The sequence below is a fragment of the Temnothorax nylanderi genome, unplaced genomic scaffold (genome assembly GCF_030848795.1).
Source record: "Temnothorax nylanderi isolate EJ_2023f unplaced genomic scaffold, tnyl_v1.0 TNYL_tig0016_pilon, whole genome shotgun sequence".
In the NCBI taxonomy this organism is placed as follows: Eukaryota; Metazoa; Arthropoda; class Insecta; order Hymenoptera; family Formicidae; genus Temnothorax; species Temnothorax nylanderi.
Window position 1 is genome coordinate 1,791,758 of NW_027249078.1, and position 26,129 is coordinate 1,817,886.

At 38.9% G+C, this 26,129-nt stretch overlaps 2 protein-coding genes across 12 annotated transcripts; one reads left to right on the top strand and one right to left on the bottom strand.

Annotated features, from left to right (window-relative positions):
- Nucleotides 1-487: 487 nt before the first annotated feature.
- Scaf (uncharacterized) lies at nt 488-25,855 on the bottom strand. Of its 11 annotated transcripts, none has more exons than XR_011717375.1 (15): nt 24,102-25,855; nt 11,542-11,647; nt 11,134-11,265; nt 10,844-11,064; nt 10,365-10,716; nt 10,000-10,208; nt 9,319-9,768; nt 8,937-9,091; nt 8,265-8,545; nt 7,885-8,135; nt 7,439-7,584; nt 4,686-4,916; nt 4,389-4,596; nt 2,482-3,079; nt 488-2,048 (listed from the first exon to the last, which is right to left on the bottom strand). XR_011717375.1 is itself a non-coding variant. In XM_071698736.1 (12 exons), the coding sequence occupies exons 1-11, from the start codon at nt 24,132-24,134 to the stop codon at nt 7,441-7,443; spliced, it is 2,334 nt and encodes a 777-aa protein (XP_071554837.1). In that variant the 5' UTR covers nt 24,135-25,855; the 3' UTR covers nt 3,825-4,596; nt 7,439-7,440. The 11 variants fall into 11 exon arrangements, 6 of the variants coding, with proteins under 6 accessions (XP_071554837.1, XP_071554835.1, XP_071554836.1 ...); XR_011717376.1 differs by having other exon boundaries at nt 2,482-3,293; XR_011717377.1 differs by lacking the exon at nt 2,482-3,079.
- LOC139768509 (UDP-glucosyltransferase 2) lies at nt 2,595-6,664 on the top strand. The gene is made up of 6 exons (XM_071698744.1): nt 2,595-2,732; nt 2,843-3,247; nt 4,397-4,819; nt 5,442-5,673; nt 5,852-6,077; nt 6,336-6,664. The coding sequence occupies exons 2-6, from the start codon at nt 2,849-2,851 to the stop codon at nt 6,619-6,621; spliced, it is 1,566 nt and encodes a 521-aa protein (XP_071554845.1). The 5' UTR covers nt 2,595-2,732; nt 2,843-2,848; the 3' UTR covers nt 6,622-6,664.
- Nucleotides 25,856-26,129: the final 274 nt, after the last annotated feature.

A 26,129-nucleotide genomic window follows, 5' to 3' on the forward strand; every position in this document is an offset into this window, starting at 1 on the left:
AACGTACCGAATGTAATTTATTGTCTTACGTGCTTATTGTGTAACCGCGCTGCGCCGCGCCGTCATAAATTTACACAAAGCAACACAGAAACCAGAAACTACAGCCATATTAATTGCTGCCATGCTTACTGTAATATTCGAACTCGTGATTTACAGCGCCCGCGAAAACAATTAAGTCGCAATATATGTTACGTGCGAGACGCGACTGCTTATCTTAGGATTTTAAGCATTCTAATAGTCTTCAAGTTTTTTAATTATTATTTTTTCCATTCTTTCAGTTTCTCATAAATAGTCAAAGATAATACCTAATATAATATTCCATTCAATTTTTTATCTTACGAGTTTTTATTTGTTATCTTATTATGTACTTTAAAGAAAGAGAAAAAAATTCTAAACTTCTTGAGATATATATATAAAATTCCGACACAGAAAGCAATAAAGATTTTCTTTTATCTGAAGGGATGTTATCGAAAAAAGAAAAACACTATTTTTAGCATTAGGATATAGTCGTTCTATTGGTTATTATTATCTTATAAAATTCTGCCTTCTTCTCCTTGAATTAGTCAATTCTTGTCTATGATTCATAGTAAACACATTTCGACTAATGTACATTACTGCAACATTGTTTGCCAAACGTATCGTCGTCTAAATAAAACTTAATCGAGAGGACAGTTTCTCTCTCTATTTAAAATTCGCGAGTCTATATATGTATAGATATATGTACATGTGATTTTATTAACTACTCCACTTTTTATGTTATCGTGTTGTATGTATTAACATGTTTTGAATAAATTATAAATTATCGCAAAACGTTGAAACTCGTTTGCTGACTTAATAATCAGGACGATGTTATTTAAACATCTCGTTAAATAGTAAAAGTGTTTCGCCCTTAGAAAAAAACTATATACTTTTATAATTAGTGTTGCGTCGCGCTACTATATATATATATATTTTTTTATCCGTATATGATGCGTTGCTGATAGATTGTATAATCCAACGTTACATTTCACTCTATTACATTATTAGATAATACAGCTTTACAATGGCTTTGTGTGTATAGAATATACATTACATAATCGTATTACAAAAACAAAAGGTGCTAGCTAAAATCAGAAAAGAAGAAATAACTAAACGCTACTTTGTTTTTAATCTAAATAAGTACTAGAGATCTCTTCAGGGACTTGAGGTCGTCACGCGAGAACCGAGAACTCGTTTAACTCTAATTTATCTCGCGTGTCATGTTATAGACTTTTTGGGGCGGTTTCTGTCGAATCATTAACTTATATAACGATACATGTAATACTGTTGAAATCTCTAAAGCGTCGTATACAATAGCAGCAGGAGTAATTAAGACGTCTGAGTAAGTTGGTTTTCCAGTATAATAGGGTGTAGAGTAAGGCCATAAGCGAAATGATTGAATCCCATTTCCTACGGTCTACTCAACCATTTCGCTTACGGCCTTACTCTTTGCCCTATTACACCGGAAAACCAGCTTACTCTGACGTCTTATAATCTTAATTCACTATTCCTGCTGCCATTGTAGACGACGCTTTCCACGTGTCTTTCTATAAATTTCTTACTACAACTATAGAGATTATTATCGTTGAATATAATAATTATATAATTATGTGAAAATATTCTTAATTAAATACAATGTAACATGCTAATTTATACAATGCGATAGCATAAAAAATGAGGTAATTATTTAAAAACAAAACTGCATGTATAAATCATATACATACATGTTAATTTTCTGCGCGGAGAGAAGCAAACTAGTATTTTTCCATTCTTATCGCATTATTGTTTGTATAAGTGATTTGGGCAAATAGCGGAAGCTATTAAGAGTCGCAATAATTTAAATTGTTTATGATATGGTCCAGCGATGTGATCTCACGTTACATCTCGCTATTATTGATTTTTCGTTTTCATGAGATACACGCATATAAATCACTTAGATATTTTTTTCTTGCTCCTGTCCGAGGAATGTAGCAGAAATCACAGCTCCTTCCTTTCTATCGCAATTGCCACGAGATTAGGTAAGATGAAAACTGTTAAAAAGAAAGAGAGAGAGGAATTATCAGTTGGTCCGCTTATTACTTGAACTGTCATTCATTTAGTTGTGAGTTCTTGACTTTGCCAACATCACAGATCACAGGTGACTTTGTGTCCTTAAATTAGCGCTTTAAGTTTATGAAAAGAAACGTCACAGAGGAAACATATCATCAGTATTTTTGCTTGTCACTCGCTTGATGACAAAATGACAATTGCAAATGACAATTAAATGTTATCTTACCGGCGGATTACCTAAGATACGACTGATTATTCAGAATGACTGAAATTATTTTATGGCATGGCACGTATATGAATTTTGTATGAATTCAAACAAATCGGTAGCGTTATGTGTCTTTAGATACATGCAATCGTTTTCTATCCCCACTACCCACTATGTGTTACACATATGACTTAAACGATAATACGTACCTAAAATTGTCAGTCTATCATCGTACGCAGCAACATACAGCCAGCAATATCATATAATAATCGGAGTTGTGTGATCTGTTTAGCTTGCAGACGCCTTTATTTAATAACTTATTAAATCAACCAATCAAAAGACTTAACTCAAAATTTAAATATTAATAGATCTAAATACTAATTACAAAAAACTAATTATAAATTTGCATTAATCTAAAATATTTAAAAATGCTAAATATATAAAAACTAGAAGAAATTAGGTACACGAAAATAATAGAATTTTAATATAACTTGAAATTTATCGTTACCTCATAATTAATTTATTTTTCGTAGGTGCTTTAGACTAAAATTCATATAACAAAACAAACAGGTAAAAATGCGAGTGCTACCAGTGATTTTCTCTTGGTTATTCTGCCTGGCGGTTTGCCATGGATATCGTTTGCTCGGACTGTTTCCCTTTCAAGGCAAGAGTCATTTTGTTATGTTCGAGCAACTGATGAAGGGCCTGGCTAGGAAGGGCCATCAGATCGACGTGGTCAGCAAGTTTCCGTTGAAAAAGCCTTATCCGAATTACACCGATATCGTGACGTTGCCAATGCCTGCCCCTCTGGTAAACAATATGACGTTTGAATTCATGCAGCAATTGCTCGGTGCAAATCCGACGTATATTGTTGCGACGTTGGCAGGAAATGAACTTTGCGAAGATTTAGGACATCCAGCGATAAAAGAGCTGGCGCGGCCAAAGACTCCACCTTACGATGCGGTGCTTATAGAGGTATATGATGAAAAAGCCAGATTCTCTTCAAATTAATAATCTATAACTATATTTAAAATAAATCATTTTTTTATGATGATGACTATAGGTATGGCTTTAACAAGATTCTACCAACCATTATTATTTTTTCAGTTAATTTTCACACTACATTTTGAGATGGAGTAATATTTTGATAAAGAGTAATTATAATAAGAGTTGGAACATATAAGATTAATAAAATTTATAATTTTTATTACATTGAATATAAGATTGAAAGGCAAAGATACTTACTCAAATTCGCTTTTTAAATCTTTGCTTTGCTTAATCTTAATTAAGAAATATAATTTTCTTATAATTTTTTATCAGGCCAAAATAGCTAACCAATAAAAGCACTAATTGATGTAGTTACAGTTTTAAATTTTTATATATCAATAAAGTAAAATTATCTAATTATTCGAAATTGTAATTACAATAACAGTATATGTCTTGAAAATGCCGAATCTGAACTCAATATATTTTTAATATCTTCTGAAAGATATTATATCGCAGTCTCGAGGAGGGTGGATGCGGAGGGTGCGGAGATTTGCTCAAAATTCAATTATTTGAGAAGATGTTTAATAATATGTAATATCTATGCTTAGCAAAATCAATAACTTTGTTAGGCGCGCGAGCATGCACGTATATCGAGTACGATCTGCAATATTTGTTGTCAATATCTCTATCAATAATATGTAGGACGTAACTTTGCGTAATTTAAACATCAACAATTTATTTTATCGGACGTTATTCGTACTAATTGCCTTTAGTATTCGTAGTAACTTTATTTCGCGCGACATTGAACTCCTAATCGTCTAATGAACTACACGAACAATTAGGTCAACAGATATCACGCAGTCATGCTTCTAATGTAAGAGAAGATTTTAATAAGAATCCCTTCTGAAATGTTGCAACACACAACATGAACTCATATGACGACTCATATACCATGACATGTACAAATTATTCTAAATTATTCTAAGTGACCATGATCCAAAGTGGTGATTATAATCCTTTGTCTTGACATTATTAACATATGTACATACATTCTTTTATATTCGCCTTTATCTATCAATAAATATTAACAAATAACAATTGTTGCGAGAAATTTTACCATCATATATACCTTCTTAGGTTTTTGGTGCGCACTGTTTCGGTATCATCGCCCATATATTGAAAGTTCCTTTGATTGGGGTCAGCACTACGTCGCTGTATCCATGGCTACCTCCACTGATCGCTCAACCCGAGAGCCTGGCCTTCGTGCCGAGCAATGTTTTAAGTTTCAACGGCCGCATGAATTTCTGGCAACGTCTGTATAACAGCGTGCGCACGTTCTGCGACAAATGGTATTTCAATTATCTTACGAGACGAGAGCAAGACAGGATAATAAGGGAGCACTTCGGGCCGGACATGCCGAGCGTACGAGAATTGGAAAGGAAGCTGTCGCTGATCCTCATTAACTCTCACATCGCGCTAAATGGGATACAGCCGAAGACACCTGCCGCGGTGGATGTGGGGGGGCTCCACGTCCAGGACGAGGACCAAACGTTGCAGCCAGTAAGTCGGCTCTTACGACTTACGACCCGTTTTCGTGGCCGTTTTCACTTTTTCGATGTAGGCGCACGTAGCCCAATGAATCGCGAGCTCGCGTTCACTACAGCATAATTTAAGTATTCAAGTTATAAGCGCTGATGATGACGCTTGTTTGCAAAACGATAGATAATTTAATATGAAATAAATCAGCATACAGTATGCAAAATGTTTCTTGCAACTTGTGCATCTCCAAAGGTTAATGCTTATCGCATGCAGTGTCGCGTGTAGAAAGAACTCTAGTAACGAGAAAAGAAAGTTTAAAAATCTGGTAAGATTGAAATTTCGCAGCGTGAAATACTATCGTTCTCTCAATCGCGTTTCTCTCAGTTGCGTAAAAGATATAGATTTACTTTATAGATTGCAGCTTATTTAATAATAAATTATTTGCTTATGGGTGCTATTTGGGTTATCGATTGACCATGACATGATAACTGCATTAGACTTGATATTTCTTCATCGTTTCACGATATCATAAAATATTTCGCAAATAACGTTTTTCTTAAAAGCGGAAATAAAGAATATAGAATAATTTGAATGGAAAATATATCTATCTTCGCACTGTCATATGTCGCCGTCTTTCCCGCAGGATTTAGAGAAATGGATGAACGATAACAAAGACGGTTTCGTCTATTTCACTTTTGGCTCGATGGTGATGATCGAAACGTTTCCACGCGAATTCCTAAGAGTGCTTTACGCCTGCTTAGGTAAAATAGCACCCATAAGAGTTTTAATGAAGATACCAAATCCGGAAAAACTGCCGCCCGGTTTGCCTGAAAACATTCACATGTCACCTTGGTTGCCGCAGATTAAAGTATTGAGTGAGTATCATTCTATCTACTTCATGTCTGTCTATCGCGATATATTGTCTATGAAGATTTTATCAGCAGAGATCCGAAATATTAAAATCGCAAATAATTGCAAATTGTCTTTTCTAAAATAAATGAATGAAAATTTGCAAAAATTATAAAACCGTCTAATATGAATGTAATACCGTAGAACATCCTAATATAAGAGCCTTTATCACTCACGGCGGGCTCATGGGAACGCAGGAAGCGATAACGTGTGGGGTCCCCATGATCGGTATACCACTTTTCGCCGATCAGTTCATGAACATCGACGCGTATGTCGCCAGAAACATTGCCTTGCGACTGGACATTGACACGATTACCGAAAAAAGTATGGACGCAGCCTTAAACGCGATCTTATGGAACCCTCTGTACAGGTAGGCACTAGGCAGATTCTATCTCTCATTTTGCATATTAGCGTAAATTATTATTCGAACAAAAACATATATACCTGCATACTTGTGTATACTTGCGATTTGTGATAACGCACGTAATCTATTTACGCCTCCCGGCTATTTTTATGCTATAATGCTTGTGTTTAATCATTATCTCGAATTTGTATGTATCTATTCAGTTGCATTTTGTTCTTTTTAACGACAGCTGTCGAATGCATTTTTATAACCCATTTACTTTAGGGAAAGTGCGCGAAACCTGTCCCGACAATTCCTCGATCGACCATTGAATGCTATCGACACCGCTGCTTATTGGATCGAGTACGTTATTAAGTACGGCGAGGATTCTCTGCGATCGCCCGCGATGGATCTGACTTGGTGGCAATTGTCTCTCATCGATGTGGTTGGGTTTCTCCTGTTTTGTGTAGCAATTGTTGTCGCTATAACGTTATTCATTGCGCGTTTCATGTTGGAGTTGATAAAAGACGGAAATTATAACAGTTTGTCGCATTCAAAAAAGACAAATTAATTGTATTAATTATAGATAAATATATTATACGTTTTGCCTTCTATTTATTTATATCTTCGCGAAAGAATTTATTGAAGAAAAAACATAATTATACGTCTCTCTTAAATATATGTATATATAAAGATATTGTTGAGGAATATAAAGAGAGGAGATTTACATTTTTATTGATGTGTGTGTGTGTGTGTGTGTGTGTGTGTGTGTGTGTGTGTGTGTGTGTAAAACTCTTCGATATTCTCTAACAAATTTATTTATTTATTAAACGTAATATAATTTTTTGACAGATTTCCCGGTAGCTTAATCTTACTCGTAGAAGCATACATCGTTTACACGATGTTTCCCATTATGTACAATGTACAGACACATTTATATTATTTTTGTATTATATCAGGCAAATAAATACATTTGCGTCTATAAAGTCTAAGAGTTCATAAATTCTTTTTCATACAATTACTTGGAGTTTTCTTATTTCGGCGCCGAATTGACCTCGATATTGAGCTCTGATGATTTCTGTTCTTATATGTATCGCATTTTCCTGTATTATGAAAATTCCGAATAACAATACTCGAAAGCGGAGCGTCAAGTATTTTAGTTTACGTTTAGTATCGGCAATGATTATCTGTAATGCTCACAATCGTCGACGACTGTTCTGATTCTTTCTCGCGACTTGGCATGAAATCGATTAAACGCCACTAATTATATTCTCTGCAGCATTATCGAGTATTATGCGAGCGCGTCTGTCGGCGCTTTCTCGTTCTACCATTCATGAGTATTAAAAAAAATACGCTATATAACAGTATGAATACCATTACACGTTTACCTTTACACCGGTGGCAAATATTCGTTACCCGCTGGTAAGTTACTCTTTCGATAATCGTAACCGTCATCGCTCGGGTCTATATCAGGCTCGGATGGATGCATAGTTTGTTTCAGCCAGGCGATGTCGATAGGTGTGAATGTCGCCACCTAAGACAAGCACCAAAGAATCCGTAAATGTCATATAAGATCGATAAATATATCTTATATTTAACGCGCCAACATAAAAATCAAGGATTAAATAAAGCGAATCACAAACGAAGCGTATACTAAATGTTATTTGAGAAATGACGAGTCTTTTGTATACTCGCTATAAAATACTGCAATACAATTATAATTTAATGTAATTCTTGAAAACAAAGTTGCAAAATATCTCATTATTATCGAAGTTATTTTAACGTAATGAGATGTATTGTCAAAACTTATATGGCCATGAAATTAGTTTTGTACCTGATTTGTGGGCAAACATCCAGTGTCCTGACTGTAAATCCCAGCGATATGGTAGGCTCCATTGCCATCGTAACAAGCCATTGGAGAACCGACATCGGCCTGGCACATGTTGTTGTCTTCGTGCGCTTTGCCGCAAATTATATTATGCGCGATATTGATATGGGAGTCCGCATCCAAGACGCGATTTTGACAGACGTCACGCGACAGGAGATCCACGTCAACCATATGCATGATGGCACCAGCGTAATGAGCTATAAAATCATACATTTGCGTTTTTGTATATTTATTCAATCCTATCTCTTTATCAAGCATTTTTATAGTTTCAAACACAATTAATATTCCTTCTTGAGCGGTGAAAACCTGGAAACACGATACGCTACCTTGCAATATCGACTTGCCCCATCCTGTCACGATACATCGTGAAGTTTCTTGCACTTGATAGTTGTCGGGAAGACATAGCGTGTTGATATGTAAATTAAATGTCGCGGGATGTTCCAAGAGCAACATAGCGGTATCGTTGCTGGGCGATCCCTCCACGTATCTAGGATGATACTTGATCGTTTGTACATTGATGATCTGGAACGGCAGCGGCTCCTCGTGTTCAAGTTCGTAGCCCAATTTCCATTCCCCGAGTTTCACGGACAGTTCACTTGGTGGGAGTCTGAGGGAATTCAAATGCTTTTAATTGCTTAATCAATAGAAAGATTGAATCTGAAGGGCAGACGCATCCATCTGACAAGCAAGAAAATAAGGTTTTCTTGAAGGATATAATGTTTCTCGATTCTGCCTTTCTGCTAAGTTCGCTCTATACGATTTATATTTCACGGCAAAATTCTATTCATAATTTTATATGTAAATTTATAGAAAACATTCAAAGAATCAAATGCGCACATATCAAAATCAACGCACACTCTAAAGAGATAAGAAATTCTTAATAATAAAATTTTATCTCAAATTTCGCGAATTAATAAATTGTCTAGCCTATATGTGTATATGTTTATGTTCTTCTCAGTTTACAATTGAGCCTTACAATACTAATAAATCGGAGTTACCTATTTACGCAACTGGCAGCTGTTAGGACGATGTCTGACGATATCAACGCGCCGGAACACAAAATCTTACGTTCTTCCGACCACAAGACCATCGCTTGCCAAGGAATCTCTCCGAATGCCGCGTCGGTCTCTCTGAAGCCGGTCGGGCGTTGTCCCTTTTAATGTATAGAGATACAAATAAAATTTCTAATTGCATATTACAAAATCTTTATCAAGCGCTTCCTTCGCGCGTACCTTCGTAATTTTAGCATTTTCAGATGGATTGGATACTCGATATTCTTATTATTACATTAAATACCATAGTTCACAAACGCCTCTAAGCCATAATCACTTCCGCGGAAGCGCGATACCAAGTCAAGAGTAATTTTACTGAGATACTTACGTAGTTTCTCACTCCACACGGGTTGTTGGGCAATTGCAATCCCGGCACGATGGGAAGAGAATCTTGATCGCTCGAAATAGGGTCGTACGGGTTTTCGATGAACGGTACGGGAGTGCTGACCGGAGGCGCTATCGGAACTTGGGTTGAGATCGGTAGCACGCGTTGCGGGATCGCGTCAGAATCGTCCGGTACCAGGGGCACGACGTTCGTGGGCTGCAGCTGCTCGTGAACGGGCGGCTTGACCGGTGGCTTGGGAATCGTCTTGATGGGTGGTTGCGTGACCGGCTTCTTCGGAGGTCGCACTTTCGCGATGTTCAAGAACGTCGGGAAGCCCTGCTCGTCGAAGCCGCCGGTATAATTGGCCGGGAGATTGCCTGTCGGCCACGGGTCCACGTAGTTCGGATCGCGGCAACACTTACCGGCCGTCCCGGTCTTGGAGATCCTGCAGCTCTGTGAAACGAAGAATTCGTAATTATGCGATTCAATTGTTCTATTTTTTTCAATCAAACAATTTATCTTTATTTGACTAATTGGGACATTTCTATCGTTGACAGAACATTATTACAAACTATGGATGATCTGAAACGCGTGTAATTGTAATATCAACAAGCAAGCGCTTCTAATAATTCCCGTTCGATAAGTAAAACATCTTCTGGCTCAAGTGTCTCTTATGCTACTTACGCTCAACGGAACACGTCGAAGGAGCTGTTTACTGGTAAGTACAACTGGTTCCGGGCTAATCATTCCCTCTAACGTGCAGTACTGCTCTTCTACGCAGAGCAGGGCGGCCGCACATCCCATGTGAACCGTGAATTGGAAGACCGCGGGATTAGAGTTTGCGGAGGCCGGCTTCAACGGAGAGAAGACTGGCTCGCTAGCACTAGTATCGCCTGCAATGCTAATTCATATTAATACGTATATTCCATGTAGGAACGTAACAAAACAATTTTCTCCAAATTATTTATATATTTTAATAGAGGTCCTAATAAAAAAGATCGTGGAAAATGAAGAGATATTGAAGAAGAAGTCAATGTGTCGTCGCATACCTGTTTGATACTGCTCTTGTTGATTCGTACCGGCAGGTATCTGATTGTAATCGATTGGCAACTCTTCGGCCGGCTTTGTATCGTCGCGAGGCTGATTAGCGGACTCGATCTCATAACCATTGTCCGATGGTGATTGCAGTTCAGCGTCGTTTCCTAACGGAGGTTTCAGTTCGGTTACGTCCGCCTGATTATTTTCCCCGTAAGGAAAGTACTTCTCATCGTTTTCTAGAGTGGGTTCCGGGTACTGATTATCCTTCAGCACCGTATTAATTTGATCGTTATCATACGGTGAATTATCCAAATCGTATCGCACGGTACAACATACTTCATGGCTGAGCTTGCACTCTTGCACCTGCGTACAAATATTAGAAGATTATTAAGTCTGAATTGCGAAATGTTAAGCTCGATTAATACTAAAATACGAATGCGGGATGACATCGTTAGTAGCGACAAGAAATAATGAAAAAAGACCGTCTCACCTGTCCTGGTCGAATAAAGCCTTGCTTCAAGGGATGCACGTACCCATCGATACACAGACTTTTAGTCACGCAAACTTTATTTTTACCGTTGCAACTGATAGTGAAGCCGTCCACGGCGCTAGGGTAAGGCTGCAGCGTTTGATCAGGCTGATATGCGTAGTCGGGATTAAGTTGCTTCTGTGATTCTGACGGAGCACGCGTTTCGTATCCTTCAAACGTATCTGCAACAATCGCGGTATGACGGTATAACGAACTGTTTTTCTTATTAAATAAGCGAAGTAACGTCTTACTTTGCTGCGACTGATCCCAATCAAATTGCGCTTGACCAATTTGTTCCGGGACAATGTTCTCTTTGTAGGTAGGGTAGACGTTGTTTTGAGCTTGGGAAAGACGATCGTCACCGTACCAGACAAGCTTGTCTTCTGAAATGCGGCTTAATTGAAGACAATCGCCGACTTGTTTGAGAAATTACTTTGTATTTTCTTTCATCAATTTTTATACACTTGATTACGGAACAAAGAACTTACAATTAGTAATATAGAAAAAAAACGAGATAGTTTCTCGGACTTGATATTTCTCATAGAAAATTGGTAATTAATAATTACGAAACAATACGAAATCTATTTTTATACACTTTCGGTAGATCGGAAAAAAAGATAAAATATACATCGAATTCCCTGTCTGCATTCTATACTCACGTGTCTGCAATTGAGGTGGTAATTCTCCATAGGGGAGTCCACGTGTGTGCGTAGCTAACGCTACTATAATTAGTAGCATTTCTAGCGGTTGCCTCATCGTGGAAATCTGGAAGAGAGCAAAGAAAAACAACATTGACCAATAATCTCGGGTTTTGTATAATATAATATAATTTCGCCCGTATAAATATAAACGGAGATTCCATTAACATCAGGTATATGTCTCGCACGACGTCTACGAAGAAAAAAAGAAAAAGAAGAAAAAAAGGAAAGATTTTTAAACACTTCTCGCGGCGGTGGCCGCGACTGGTTCTTCTCGCATATCACATATAAACGAGATGTAAAAGTTGTGCAAACTTTTGCAATAATGCTTTGCGCTTTTTTTGCTTTTCTCGACACGCAAGCGGCGCGGTGAATTATTTTAAGACCGAGAAGAATGATAGTGCGCGAAGGTATTATATTAAAATTTTATTACACTGCCGCTTTAGCCCGTTTTAGCAACCACTGACCTGAATGTGAGGAACGGAACGAAACGGCACCAGGATACCATCTAGCGGAAGATCGCGTCGGGGGATCGTGGCTATAGAAGTTGCATGCTTCTACAGACGATAAACAAGTGGGAACAAGGCTTCTCGTAGGAGTAATTCATTCATGGCATATCCGTGATCTTCGGCGACACCGGTGAGATATAAATTTACGCGGGGAAAGATTAAGTATTGCAAGTGCGCATAGTTTTCTTTTCCTTTTTCTTTTTGCGCATATTTGCACATTTATAATGATCAATACCACCGAAAGAAGATCTGGGGCTTGAGCTCTTACGCGAGAAATAATTTAAATGTCACGGCTTCCTATCCGCTTAATATTTCAGGTTTTTAATGAGAACTCCGTTTCTCCAGTTGGAAGTTAATGACCGAGCCGCAAGATCTGCGTTTTGCGAACCAACAAACTACATAATTCTAATAATAACAATAATAATAACAATAATAATAATAATAATAATAAGTAATCTAAATGTCGCGCCGATGCTACCTCACAATCAGTATCTCGCATACGTGCAGACAGTCACGAACGATATTCATATATCGTATAAACGCGTATGTCGTATATGCAAATATCTCGAGATGATTATTCACAAATGATATTCGGTTCGTCACGAAATCTGTAGCTGAATGGCGAGATATGATTTTCGATACCACCTTGTATGTTATTTCTAATATTGCGTAAGCACGTGGGATGGACAGATGATATCAATGGCGAGGCGTATGAATAGAGAAACACTTTCATACTCGCCTTTCAGTATCGCCTGGTATTTTCTAACGATGAAATAATCGCGTTCAAGGATCTTCACGCGATCTTTTTGTTATTTGCTTATTTATATGAAAATTATGCGCGCGGTATGCCCAAACAGTGTATCGTACGGAATATCGACCATGATTTACATGCCTGTCGCGTGTAGGTGCTAACACATCCTCCTATCAATGATGTCATCCTCCTGGATTAGGTCAGGTCAGGGTCATAGTCGACAAACGAAATGCCTGTTATATGGCAATGTGAAAACCCAATCCTAGTTAATAAATGTCAAATTTTCTTCATTAATTCTATTTAACTAACCGAACAATCGAAATCTCAAATCTCTTCTATGATACGACAATAGTATAATATACTTCTTCTAAAAACTTGCGAGAATCTTAATCCAAACCTAAGATTCTCTTTCTTTCTCATCAATTTCAACGTTAATTCTAATTAAAGGAAGAGACGAAGAGAAAAGGATCTCGAATTTGCGATTAGACCCAATGCTTCAATCGTGGAAGATAACGTTACTGTCACTGACAAGTTACACGTAAAATAAACGTATAATGTTTAGAGATGTCGACAAAGGTTGATTGATATGCATGTGACGTGTGTTACCGGATTGTGCGAACACATCTATCTGTCGCGATAAAATTTTATGAGTCATTCTCGCGTGCATCTCGTCGCAAAAAAAGTCGCCGTGGAATTTAGAATCCACGAAAGAGACGACGCGATGAACTCATTAGGGATTTCCCCCAGTCCCGTACGTTTCCGATGATCTAAGGATTTGCTTTGCAATTCAGCGCGTCAACGGTTTGCGTGAGAGTGACTCGCGCTCAAATTACACGCTGTCCGTGCCTAACATTATACCGTAAAAAATTCAATACGACACGCTCGTCAAATATGTTAAGTTTATGCGATGTGTGTGTGTGTGTGTGTTGTGTGTTTCCTTCGAGATAACTTCCAGAGTTACAATGCCGTAAAAAATGCCTTTTCGTGGGAAACGGAATTGGGAGAGAATCACTTGGGTGAAATCAAATTCCTCTAGTCATTGATATCAGTAATTAATTTTAAAAATGTTTGAATCGCTTTCTACTCCTTTTCACTTTCTATTAGACAAATGAGTTTTTCAACTCCCACTATAGAATAAACCGTAGTGTTACATGGCGAGTGTGGAATAGAAAGAGATTCATTTTTAGATATATCTAATATTTATCAAGAAATTAAATGGTTTAGTATTGATTGTCTTAATAATAAGTTTGAAACAATCTTCTATTATTGTAAGTAATAAAAAAAATAGAATAAGATTAATATACTTTCTAACAATTCGAATATTATATAGAAAGGACCTCTATTAAAACTTTACACATAATGTGGACGAAATATCTTTATACGTCTTCCGGTCCATTTCATAAATGTTTAATAGATTTTATTATTTGCAACATTTTTCGCTATTAAAGAAAACTCGAATAATCCAGGTGTTGTAATTTTTTTCTTCCAGGCTTTCGCGACGTCTCGCAACAGGAATCTTTGCTTTCCACTTTCGAGCCTAAGGTACCGCTTCCCGGTTGTTAAGGCGGCGATAAAAATAATAACGCCGATCGCGAAGGATTAACGGCGCCGCGTCCTGATCGGGAGAAAGTGCGAGGTATAGCCGAAACACCGAAAATTCCCGGGGCGTTCGATTTCCATGATAAGCTCCATCGGTGGACACCGGTAGGGACGGACCGTCAAATATTATTTTGCAAATGTATCCTCGTATCGCGCACTTTCACGTATACATTAGTGCTACTACTTTCTCTTTCATTGAATTACACATATTACCCGAGTCCGAGTATCGCACAAATCAGACTTGTCGAATTTCGTGCGTAATCCGGCGACCGTCCGGCGCGGGCGTCCTAATGATTCGTGTATGGATTCGAATTGAAATTAAGATCCGGGTACGAGCTCTCTCGTACGTATACATATCTCCTCGTTTAGCACGGAAACCATTTGAAAATTCTTTTTTCTTTTTCCTCTCTTCTTCCCCTACCCCTCCTCCTACTCTCTTTCTCACTCTCTCCCTCTTTCCTTTCTGTTACGGCACACGAAAGCGCATAAATAATCCGCTGATTTTGACGCATTTCATCGAGCGTTTTTGTAATGTGGGTGTAATATGCATACAGCGTAAATACTTAAATATTCACGTCCTCATTAATAACACCAACCGCGCCGACCGAATAGCTGCCAAGTAGAAACTTACTTTCGATTTGTCAATCAATAAGTACTTTCACCGATACCCGGCATCTTGCTATACATATACATAATTAATACAGCCACATAATTAACAGTCGGATATTGATTTGGTTATTTTCTTACGAACATTTACAGCATTACTTCAGCTTCAGAAAGAGAGTAACTTATTCCAGGTAATAAAATGCACACATATTCAAATAATTCTATACGTGTGATAAAAAAAAGGAGTAGTCTACTGACCTCTATAATTGTAAGTAATTACTCCATAAAAAGTTGCCTCCAGTTTTAATTGCCAGTTTAATTAGAATTTTATGTCCTTAATTTTTCAACGTCTAGTATATTAGCAAGATTTCCCAATTGTTGCGCGTATTGCTGCATTTAACGTTCAATAGCTAAAGCTGCAGATCTAAAGTTCTATTAATCTTTGAATTCTCCCTGTTTCTACACTGTGGCATTTATAATTATTCTTTTAAGTATATATTATATTTATACTCATAGGAAAACGAGCCAAGAGAGTAGACTTTAACGTGTTCTCGTAAATGGTATAATCGTTTTATGTCGCTATTTGAGTTTCACTAATTTTAAATAAAAGCTCTCTCGATCAGAAGATAACTTCGAAAATACGAAGATAACTTCGAAAAAAAAAGTATATATATATGTATATATGAGCTTTCTCAGTCGAGCCTTTCGATCTATTGGGTGAAATTTCAGCGCGATGCGCCTGATATTTTGACTAGCGCCTCATCAATCAAATTCGAATAAAGGGATATCTCTTCTTTTCTCGTAGCGATTAACAAATAGGCGTCTAATGAAGCTATAGTCTGCCCCTCGTTGCGTCAGAGCGAATACTTTGGATTAATGGTACGCCGAAGAAAAAAAGATCGGTCGCGAGTATCGTTCGGTTTCCCTGTCCGGTTACTCGTCTATAGTACTATGCGGACATATAATGTTTCTGGGTCGTTTGAATTCCAGGCCGTACATGCACCTCGCAAAAAAAAAGAAAGAAAAAAAGAAGCGATCCTGTGGCATTCATCGATCTAACTTTCCAAAACGCTTGTCTGATAGCGCGATAGCTCTGTTCAGTAACGACGTTATCCCTCGATCTCGTATCGCGACCTCCTGTAGGTGAAATTCGGCGACAGCCAAGATGATATGATACGCGCAATTGAAAATGCAAAGCACATAAGATAAAATACCGCATTCTTTTCTTCACTTTTTTTGTGCAGAAAATGTCTAAATGTCTAATTGCAGTTCTTTATATTCCCACTCTATCGTATTGCGCCAGCAGCAACCGACGTAAATCTCAAATCTCCTTGTTTGATATTATAAAATCGGCAATTTTACACCGAGATTATCATTAAAAAAATCAAGGTGAAGATACATATCAGCCTTAATTCTGATCAATTCATAGTTCTTATATACCTAGCTAGATTATTATACTAGATATATACTATGCTAGATGTATACTAGAATATAATCATATATTCGGGTGTAAAATCACCATTCCATAATTATCTTTATCACGGTCTTTGGTAAAAAAAAAAAAAATTTGCTTACGATCGTTACGTAATACATTTTACAATAACGATCCTTCCGCACGTCGAAAGGCGACGTCACGGAACCCGCGGGAGAGAAATTAAAAATCGGGCGGGCATCACTTCCCGGAAACTCGGACGTTCTCCTCTCACGCCGGAGAATTTGACCTCCTATTACTCTCGCCCAGTATGCATTTTACTTTTGGGAAAGTTCCTGTCATGGCCGAACGGCTGGCGCGGCGTACGAGAGCGTGTGGGACCCTCGCGGCTGTTTCGGTCCGCTGGAAAGGAGCAAGGTCGCTAAATAATAAGGCGTCTCTCTGATGTCATCCACGCGTGAATTATGAAATCCGTCTTTGCTTGCGCGTCGGCGATTATCAGGATCGAGATATTGTTCCCGCGTGTCGTTGCGGCCGACCGTATAAAAGATGTTCCTCCTTTTAGCCATGAGCGTTGAAGGGGGGGCCTAAATAAGAACCGTATTTCAACATTGAGATCTTAATATCTATGGAATTATTCGCCGGCAAAAATCATGAAGTCCTAAAAGAAAATGAATTATGAGAGAAAAAGGGAAACCAGTCCGCATGTAGAAACGTTATTTATATAAAATTGGTATCCTCGATGGAAAAAATATTACGAAATAATTCCATGATAGTTGAAGATTCTTCATCGCGAGAGTAATAAAAATATTTCAATATATAAATTTATTGATAGAATTCTCTCCTAAATTCGGTAAATTACATCACTCGGTCTATACTTGGTATAAAAAATAAATAAAGCTCTTGATTTATCTTCAAAAAGAGGAACATCGACCCGGCGTAATGCAAAGACGAAGCGAGGGTGGGCGTGCCTTGATCGAATCGTCGTCGAGTCTCCTCTAGGTTTTCACTCGATTAAACCGATCGACCTCATAATTAAGTTAACTTTCGCCGGTTATTTGCATTCCACGATTCGATGGCGGGCCAATCCCGTCAGGCCCGGTCCACCCGCGAAATGTAAAACGAGAAAGCAATCAAGGATGGCCGCGTCCCTGTCGATTGGTCCCCGCGTGTGCGTGCCCGTCTCTCTCCGGGTCCGGCTCAATTATATCTCCGCGTGGCGTCGGCGCGATCCCCAGGAATATACCGGGCTTACGAAATATCGAACGCATCCGTGACACTGTCCGATGATGCCTCGGCGCCGCGCCAAAGCTCGTCAAGATTACATAAACAAGTCGGAGAGTTCAAAGGTCTGGATTCTTCGGCGGCGCGACGCGACGCGACGCGACGCGATGTCACGTTGCTTTCGCGCATCTTTTGGGACACCCCGACAATCTACCTCATCGCTTAATTCCATTTATGATTCTCGATACTGACAGATATAACAGCAACGAGGCTGTTCTGACAATTATATGCTACGATAATTTACATTTGACCGCTCGCGATCGAACTTAGCTTCTAATCAATTGTTGTATAGAACAACGGTTGGATATACCGACAATACGAGTGTCATTTAGCGGGAACAAGCGTTACATTTTTTTCTTAATTAACTGAGCGAGAGGGCAAGTAAAGCGACAGATCTCAGATCCGTGTGTGTGTGTGTGTGTGTGTGTGTGTGTGTGTGTGTGTGTGTAAAGTCTGCCGATTTTAAATGACCACGGCTACTGCTCCGTAAGCGGGTTAGCGAGTAGAGTGAACTGACTCCAAAGAAATCGGCCAGCGTCAGTCTCATTTTTACCCGACACTTTCACGCGTTACCAATATCTTCTCGCGTGCAAAGATGATGATGTAACAGAATCCTGTTCTGAATCGCGATAATAGATCGATTAGTTATTCCATCTCTTCGCATTTCTCCACGGATTTTTAACGCGCGGATAGAACCGGAAAAAATTGGTGTTTCCAGGCGTTCTTCTCTTCGCTTGAAACTGTAACTGATCGGGCCTTAGACTTGTCATCTTGGTGATATTTGAATATGAATATTCTCGTCGGTTTTCGCCATAACTCGTATTTCCACGCATTAACCTTCTGCGTATCCCCGTGACATGGATTCTATTCACAGTCCCAAGGCGCGTTGCGCCATCCCGAGCAAGATGGGAATCCTCCAACGGGCAAAGGTGATGCGTAGATTCGTAGCAGAGCGACCCGTGCGTCGTAAAATGTCCGTGCGAATATTATATGAGAATGTTTTCATCTTGCAAGAGAAATCGGTAATTACGTTTACTAATTCGAAAAACTACGAAATCAAGTCGCCATTGACCCCTTTCGGACCACAGATGCTGTTTGATACGCGCGAGATTTAATATTTCGCATATTTAACATTTAATATTTCATTAATGACATGACCCTACCGGGGTCAAAACACCTGGGTACTTCCTTACCACTGCTATACAAATTTGCAAAAAGACAAGACTCTTTTTCAAAGAGAATTTAAATTGCATCTGATAATTCAGTTTATACATATATATATATAAATATAAATTATACATCTATCGAGTAACGTATCTAGCTAATGATACTATTAAATATTATTAAATACCCTCTTTGGTTTTGTTCAATCATAGTTTTATTAATCCTAATGTATCGGATTTCGTAATTTGTCGGGTGATTTGTATGGCATTGATGAATAAGATAAGAATAAATAGGACTACATCTTCGCGGCGGATAATTAAAACAGGGGATACATATAAAATGCATTAAGATTGCTAAGAGACTAATTATATTTGCGACTATTAAATTAGATCTTTTCCGAACATGCATGGCTGATCGCACCGATAAAAACGTTTAAGAATATGGCGCCTTGAAATTGACTAATTGCGAGATGCGCATGGTAATAGCTGACTAATTGCGCGAATCGCACGGAAAGGGTCAGCAACGTGGGCCAAGACGTGGGGGTTTCGCTCATGGCCCTGCCCCCACCGCCAGTCGAGGGGTCGAGGCTTATTTTCGTGTCAGTTTCCCACGAGGGATAATGTACGATTAATTACCCTCGAGGCGCCTCAAGTAGGAAATTACATCGGGAGGCCTTGAGAAGCCGGCCTCCTTCGAACAACGACACAGGATATTAATTCGTGAAGAGAGACAAGTGAGGGAGCAAGGTCGTGTCCATCATCTGGACGTTCTCCGATCTCTCAGCCTCGACTTTTGACGATTCCCTCTTTCAGATAGTTTCCGGTAACGCCCGTTCGGATTGCAAAACATTGAAATAACGGCCAAACACGTAACCCGTGAACCGGCCTTTCCCCGTACGTGGAAAAAGAGCGTGTATCATAGCTGCGCGACACGTCCGCGCTAAGGAATGCAAGAAGTTTTACGATATATACAATACACAACATTTATTTCGCATTACCATAACGGGCCACCTACGCGCATCGGTATCTTCGATCGCGACGTCAGAAAGGTAATGAAGAAGAGCTGCGGGTTGAATTTTTGGTAAAAAGAGAACGCGCACCATCCCGTTGAAATAGCGACGTACCGTTGAAGCGAAGCGACTCGATCGTTATGAAACGATCGTATATCTGTTATGCATTACCGATGAATTTACGAGGACAAGGAATTAAATTAAATACGGGCGACACGTTGCGTCATATTGGAGAATTATTATTAACAATTTGCAAATTGGCAAATAATTCTCGGCAGAATACCTTTCCGCTAAGTGGAAATCCGAAATCCACCTTTCTGCGTAATGCTCTCCAAATCCTGATGTAAACAGCTGATGTATAAATCCCGCGTAATGAGAAAGTAATATTAACGATCAAATTTTCATGACGCGAAAAACTATTGTAATTTAAATGAAATCTGCATTCCTAATTGAAAAACAAAAAAATATATTGCTTTAATTAAATTTGTATATCTTCTTGAATTACATATTTTATTTTGTCTATCTGTGTTCAATATACCGTATGAATAAAAAAGACTTATATAGATATATGCGACACGAAGCAGTGCAGTTTTGCATGAAGATCAATATTAATTATACGAAAACAATTAGTAATAAATTGTGAGTACAAGAGAATTAGCACTCTCTGTTCGATGCTGTAAGAATTACGAATTACGAATTAATGTTGTGAAATCTTCGGCAAAAGAACATAGATTGCTTCTTCATTTGCAGCTGTTCGCCCAAAAATAACTTGGAAGCGATTTTAAATCGCATAATTACGTCGCGACGTGTTCATAGTACCTATATTTAATTAAGTCCAATTAAAATTGCCACATAATTTTGCAAAGGTTACTTCCACATTGTAACTTAATTGCCTACGCAAGGTTGCCTGGGCTCTTCTTACGATCTTATCCCGAGATTACCCGAGAGATTATTTTTACCCGATATCCTCTTTTTATCCCGCCAAATTGCCGTGTGGGATCTGACGTAATTCGTGAATCATTATTGCTATCGTTTAACGGGTCGAAAGTCGACGGCTATCGTGACGCGACGTCACGTTTTTTATCTGTACAGGATATTCGGTGAACAATTTTACGTCACGAAGACACGTGTTCCTTGTGAAATTTAAAGGAGTCGAAACTTCCTTGGCGAGAATCTTAAGGCTCAAATTATAAATACGGCATTGGAAAAGTAAAAAGATTGTGGCCAATTTAATCAGATTTCCAAACTGTCTTCGATCCAAACTCGATCTCTATGCAAAACTTGCCTAATCTACATTTACAGTTTACATTTATCGTCATCCGCTCGTGCTCTTCACGCGACTGGCGGACCCACTAAAAATAATCATGGATTCCAACCATGTTGTTCTTCTTTTCTCAGGCACGCTCGATGAACTCGAACGAATTTGGGACTGAAGATCATATGACGTATGACGTATGATGCCTGTCCTGATATTTCCAGTCAGATTTTACGAAATGTTATACACGCGTTTTACGCATTCTTGAGGAGAGAAGGCGGTTCTTCGAGAGCGTACATAAAATGAGACAAATAACACTTTCCAAAGTATATGACCGTCGTGAATATTTTAGTTATCGGAACGATTTTTCGTTATTTGTCGACGAGAGCGACGTATATTCGTCTGAATATTCACACTCGAGGGGAACACTTCGAAATCGATTCCATCAGGCCCGTTCGGAATTACCTAATCCCACTTGTGCCCGAACAATCAACCTACAGACACGCGTTAAAAAAATGGTCAATTACAGTGAAGATGATGGTACGGTGCAAAAAACCTGGCACGGATGATTCAAGTTTTTGGGACTCGGGAGCCGATTCAAGGCTCCAAAGGAGAATCTTATTGACCGTTATCTCACAATCGCATTCTTCTCAGACTACAAATGTATTCTTCTCGACATATTATAACTTTTATAAATTACGAGGAGGACCTACGGCGGACATAGTCGTCTACATATTTGAGAGATTAGCATTAGCATTTTGAAACAATTTTGACGGACGAAAGCGCGCAGAGGGCGGTCAGACCCTTGAAATGGGTTTTGTGCCACGAGACTCTTTCTTATATTTTGTTTCACAAATCTAACGCGCGCTTTTTGCGTCCGCGTTAAATTAATTATTCGTGCTACGAAAGAAGCAGACAAAAAGCAAATAGACAATTTCCTCCGCTGTAAACAGCGATTTGAAAATTTATCGTAATTCGTTCAATAAACGCGCCCGCCGCGCCGTATCATCTAATCTCAGGTCATTCTAGTCGACTAGCCTTCACAATATCAAAGAGCCTTCCGGCGGCTCCAGGACGCGTCCAGGCAAGGGCCGTAAAATTGTCCGTTTTTATTAATCTACTAAAATTAGAATGCCCAAGGGAGGTCGCAACTCTTCCTCAATACTTATCGAATTTCGCGTGCACGCGGAAGGAGCGGAACTCGTTTTCTTGGGGTATTTTTAGACACGCCGCTCACATACGCGCTCCCTCATGGCGGCCATTAATTTTTATTGATGAAACGCATTAATCTTGGCGCACGCCTTATTTTCTTCGCTGCCGAGAGTACACTGTTGTTGCACGTTGCGGTCGAGAAAATATTATTGATTAATTGGAGAGTCGCCGGCAAAATGTGGGCCGTATTTAATTGTAATTTATCTCGAAGGGACTCTCGTCTTCCGTCTTTCGAAAACGTCGCACAGGCGACTGGAGAAAGGAAAAGCGGCACTTAACTTAAATCTCTAACGTCCTACATTCCGACATTCCGGTAATTTTGGAGCAGACCGATACCTAACGGCGGACACACGACTTTCGTCGCCAGCGATCGTAATTCTGTATTGCGTGAAAATATTAAAAAAATTCATCAACGTATCCGTTTCAATACATAAAAAAATGAAATTAAATTAAGTTAACTTAATATTTGCAGAGAGTGTGCAAATACTTATCAATGGTCTGCTACGTGCTACGCGCGTTACAATCAGCGGTCTTTCTATACCTTTCAACATTGGTTTATTGGATAATTACCCTCCAGCGAAATAGAAAGATTAAAATAAGATTTCCGCTAAACTAAACTTGACCTGGAATTAATTGAGGAACCACTTTTAGTTACTCAAGAAAGTAAGTTTTGTTTGTCTAATATCGGAAACTTTGACACAAAGAAACAAACGAGATGACTATTCGGCAGTTCTGCACTAATAATGCAATGAAAAAAATTAACATTATTCTTCCCATTCTTTATAAAAGCAGAATTTAGGATCTCTGCACAAATTGATTAAAATTAAACAAACGTCGCTGAAGAAATATCTGCTGCAAGTTGAAGATATTGGAGCGCAGCGCAGGTCGGTATAATCTCGACAAACTTGGCTACTACGAACGATCTCTGCTTCACTCGCGGACAATTAAAACGCGACAGTTGACACGCAGGTGTACCAAGAAAGTGTTTTTCGATGTCTACAGCATCCGGTGTCGAGCTTGTCGAAACGTTTACCGGTTTCGGTACTTGGGTACTTGGAGTACCTGGAGTACCTCGCAATGACTTTGCAGCCTACAAAACAGCTTTACGGCGGCGCGATAAGTACGATGAGGCGCGAGTTACTCGCATACCCTCGTGCTCGACAAATAAACCGAATGCGTGTACTTACTTAATGTGTATCCTCCCGCGGAGTGTGTAACGCGCGTGTCGCTTAAAAGAAAGTCAATATAACTGGCGTTGGTTTCGTATCCCTTCTTCTCTTATACCATCCTCCGGATCTGGCCAGTACCCCCCTACCATTTTGGTGCGCGGATCGTCGCTGTCCTTCGATATCCTATGCCGGTCAGCACATCACATTGATTCCTCTCGGTCCATCTGAGATGCCTCACCAATTTTATTCCCAGCACTCTCGCCCGCGACCGCGGACGAGATAAACGCGCGCGCACATTATTCACGCATCTTGAGTGAGTTGAATGCGTTTTGGGGTGTTCGCGGTAACGGTCATTCATCTGGCGAACGAAAATCTTCGCTAAAAATTAAAAAAAGCAGGAATAAAAACAATATTAAACTTAAAAATAATTGAACGCGATGGTTCTTTTAATGGTTCAAGTACCGAAACTGAAGCTTGAGGTCATAATAATAATAATGATGATGGATGATGATTTAAATAAGTCTCACTTACAACTAACACCGATGCGCGGGCACTTGTTATCATTGCGAATGCTTGGAGGCGAATGCACTACATCGGAGAAACACTTTCTTTTTTCATTAATCACAACGTGAAGATTTTATTCCCAACATCGACATATCGTTAAGGAAAAGTCGTTCCATCGTTCGGTGACGAGTATCACATCAAACGCACAGGCCGTCATCCGTCCCATCCGATTATATACTGTTTTTTAGCGCATCCGGCGTACTCTCATAGGCTGCTTCCTGAAAGCATTGCATCTCGCTTGCATCATATATATTTTACGAACCGAGACTTCTCGGTAACGATACACGTACATCGTGCTACCTTGTATCGCGAATGTGCTAGAATGCTAGATAATGATCTCGATATATGTAATAATTCTCAATAATGATCTCAATAATAAAAAAAACGAAAATTATTATGACATTATAATCCACATACATACACCAACACTATTACGTCAAACAGAATGAATACGAATTGACTGAATCACGCAACTTTTTCTATGACGAGTCCGAGAGCGATGAGTCAATTATCGATTTTATATTATATATATATATATATATATATATATATATGCGATTGAAAATACTAGGAATTATATTAGCAAAGCTTTAGAAGATATAAAGGTCTTGAACTCACTTGAGACAATCTATGTATAATTCGTGCCAGGTCTCAGGACAAGTTTGTATTTGTAACTTCGCATGTCGTGCATTTATGTGTGTATCTTAATTAATATATATATTTTGTCTTGTATTTATATATACACATATATACATGCATATACCTATATATATTTTTTTTGCATATTACGTATTTATAGGTATTTTTGATATGTGTATAATTTTATATTGTGTATTTCTGATTCTTAAAATATTTTTCTGCGTTACACGCAGTAAATTGTAAATGGGATTCCGTTTAAATTAAGAAATGTAACTGTTTGTTCAACTTGAAGCGGAATGCGGACATTGCGGACGCCCTAGACGGCCTAGACCTAGATCATCCTAGACTGTCGAAAAAATGTGAGTATATAAAAGAAAATGCGGACTGTGTGGAGATGGCTATGTAATTAATTCCGCAATATATAGGAATACTTATCTATGCGAGAAAGGTGTCAGATAAATTTTGGCGGGTCCATCAAGAGATCTTAAACTCACGAGAGCCGCAAGTAAGTCAGTAAGGTATGCCGATCGTGATAATAACGTTATCTTCGTGAAAATCACGATTTCGTAAGTTGTATCGTCGTAAATGTCACACATTAGGCACAGGGCACAGGCTTCGAGGCTTCACGATCACGGCAGACGGCAGGATGATCCGGGTGACCCTACACCTACACCCCACACTCGCAATGAGTCGGCGTTGTAAAAAAGAAAAAGAAAAGTTGAAGAATAAAACCGAATCTAAATATGTATGTATGTATGTATGTACCTACGTAACATACATACGTACGTACGTAGGTAGGCGGACATCGGAATATCGATATCGGCTCCGCCTCGCCGGCATCTCCAGAATTTCCTTGCAGGGAACTCGGTTAACGCGGTTAATTAACAATTGGCCATACGTCACCTTCTATCTACGACACCGACATCAACACCGACGCGTCTCGTCATCGCCACTCTCGCCGTCTCACCTCTCACCTCTCACCTCTCACCACCTCTCACCGAGTATTAGCACATATCACGCTTTTCATAAATATTAAAAATTACTCGTATCGGACGTATCCTCCCTCGTAATAAGTGAGGTAGACAGAGATAGAGCCTCTGGCCCTAGAAGACACTAAACAGAGCAAGACAGAGTTCTGGCAATCTCCTACTAGACCTCTTTTCATTGGTTCAAGTTAGCAGGAATACACAATGACGTAACCAATCACAATGCAAAGAGATCGTCTAAATCTAAATACGCGCGGTTTATGCTAATAAAAATATTTTACATTTTTTAGGGCTTTAGGGCGTTTTAAACTATGTGTTGATGACGCACAAGCATAAGATATAGCTAGTGCAAAAATCGAAGATTCGTGTA

Coding starts and splice junctions, on each gene's coding strand:
- LOC139768509 (XM_071698744.1), top strand. CDS start 2,849: ATGCGAGTGCTACCAGTGATTTTCTCTTGGTTATTCTGCCTGGCGGTT. Junction 3,248..4,396: donor ACGATGCGGTGCTTATAGAG/GTATATGATGAA, acceptor ATACCTTCTTAG/GTTTTTGGTGCGCACTGTTT. Junction 6,078..6,335: donor TTATGGAACCCTCTGTACAG/GTAGGCACTAGG, acceptor CATTTACTTTAG/GGAAAGTGCGCGAAACCTGT.
- Scaf (XM_071698736.1), bottom strand. CDS start 24,134: ATGATAACAAGTGCCCGCGCATCGGTGTTAGTT. Junction 10,717..10,843: donor GCTTTATTCGACCAGGACAG/GTGAGACGGTCT, acceptor ATTTGTACGCAG/GTGCAAGAGTGCAAGCTCAG. Junction 8,546..8,936: donor GCTGCCAGTTGCGTAAATAG/GTAACTCCGATT, acceptor GAATTCCCTCAG/ACTCCCACCAAGTGAACTGT.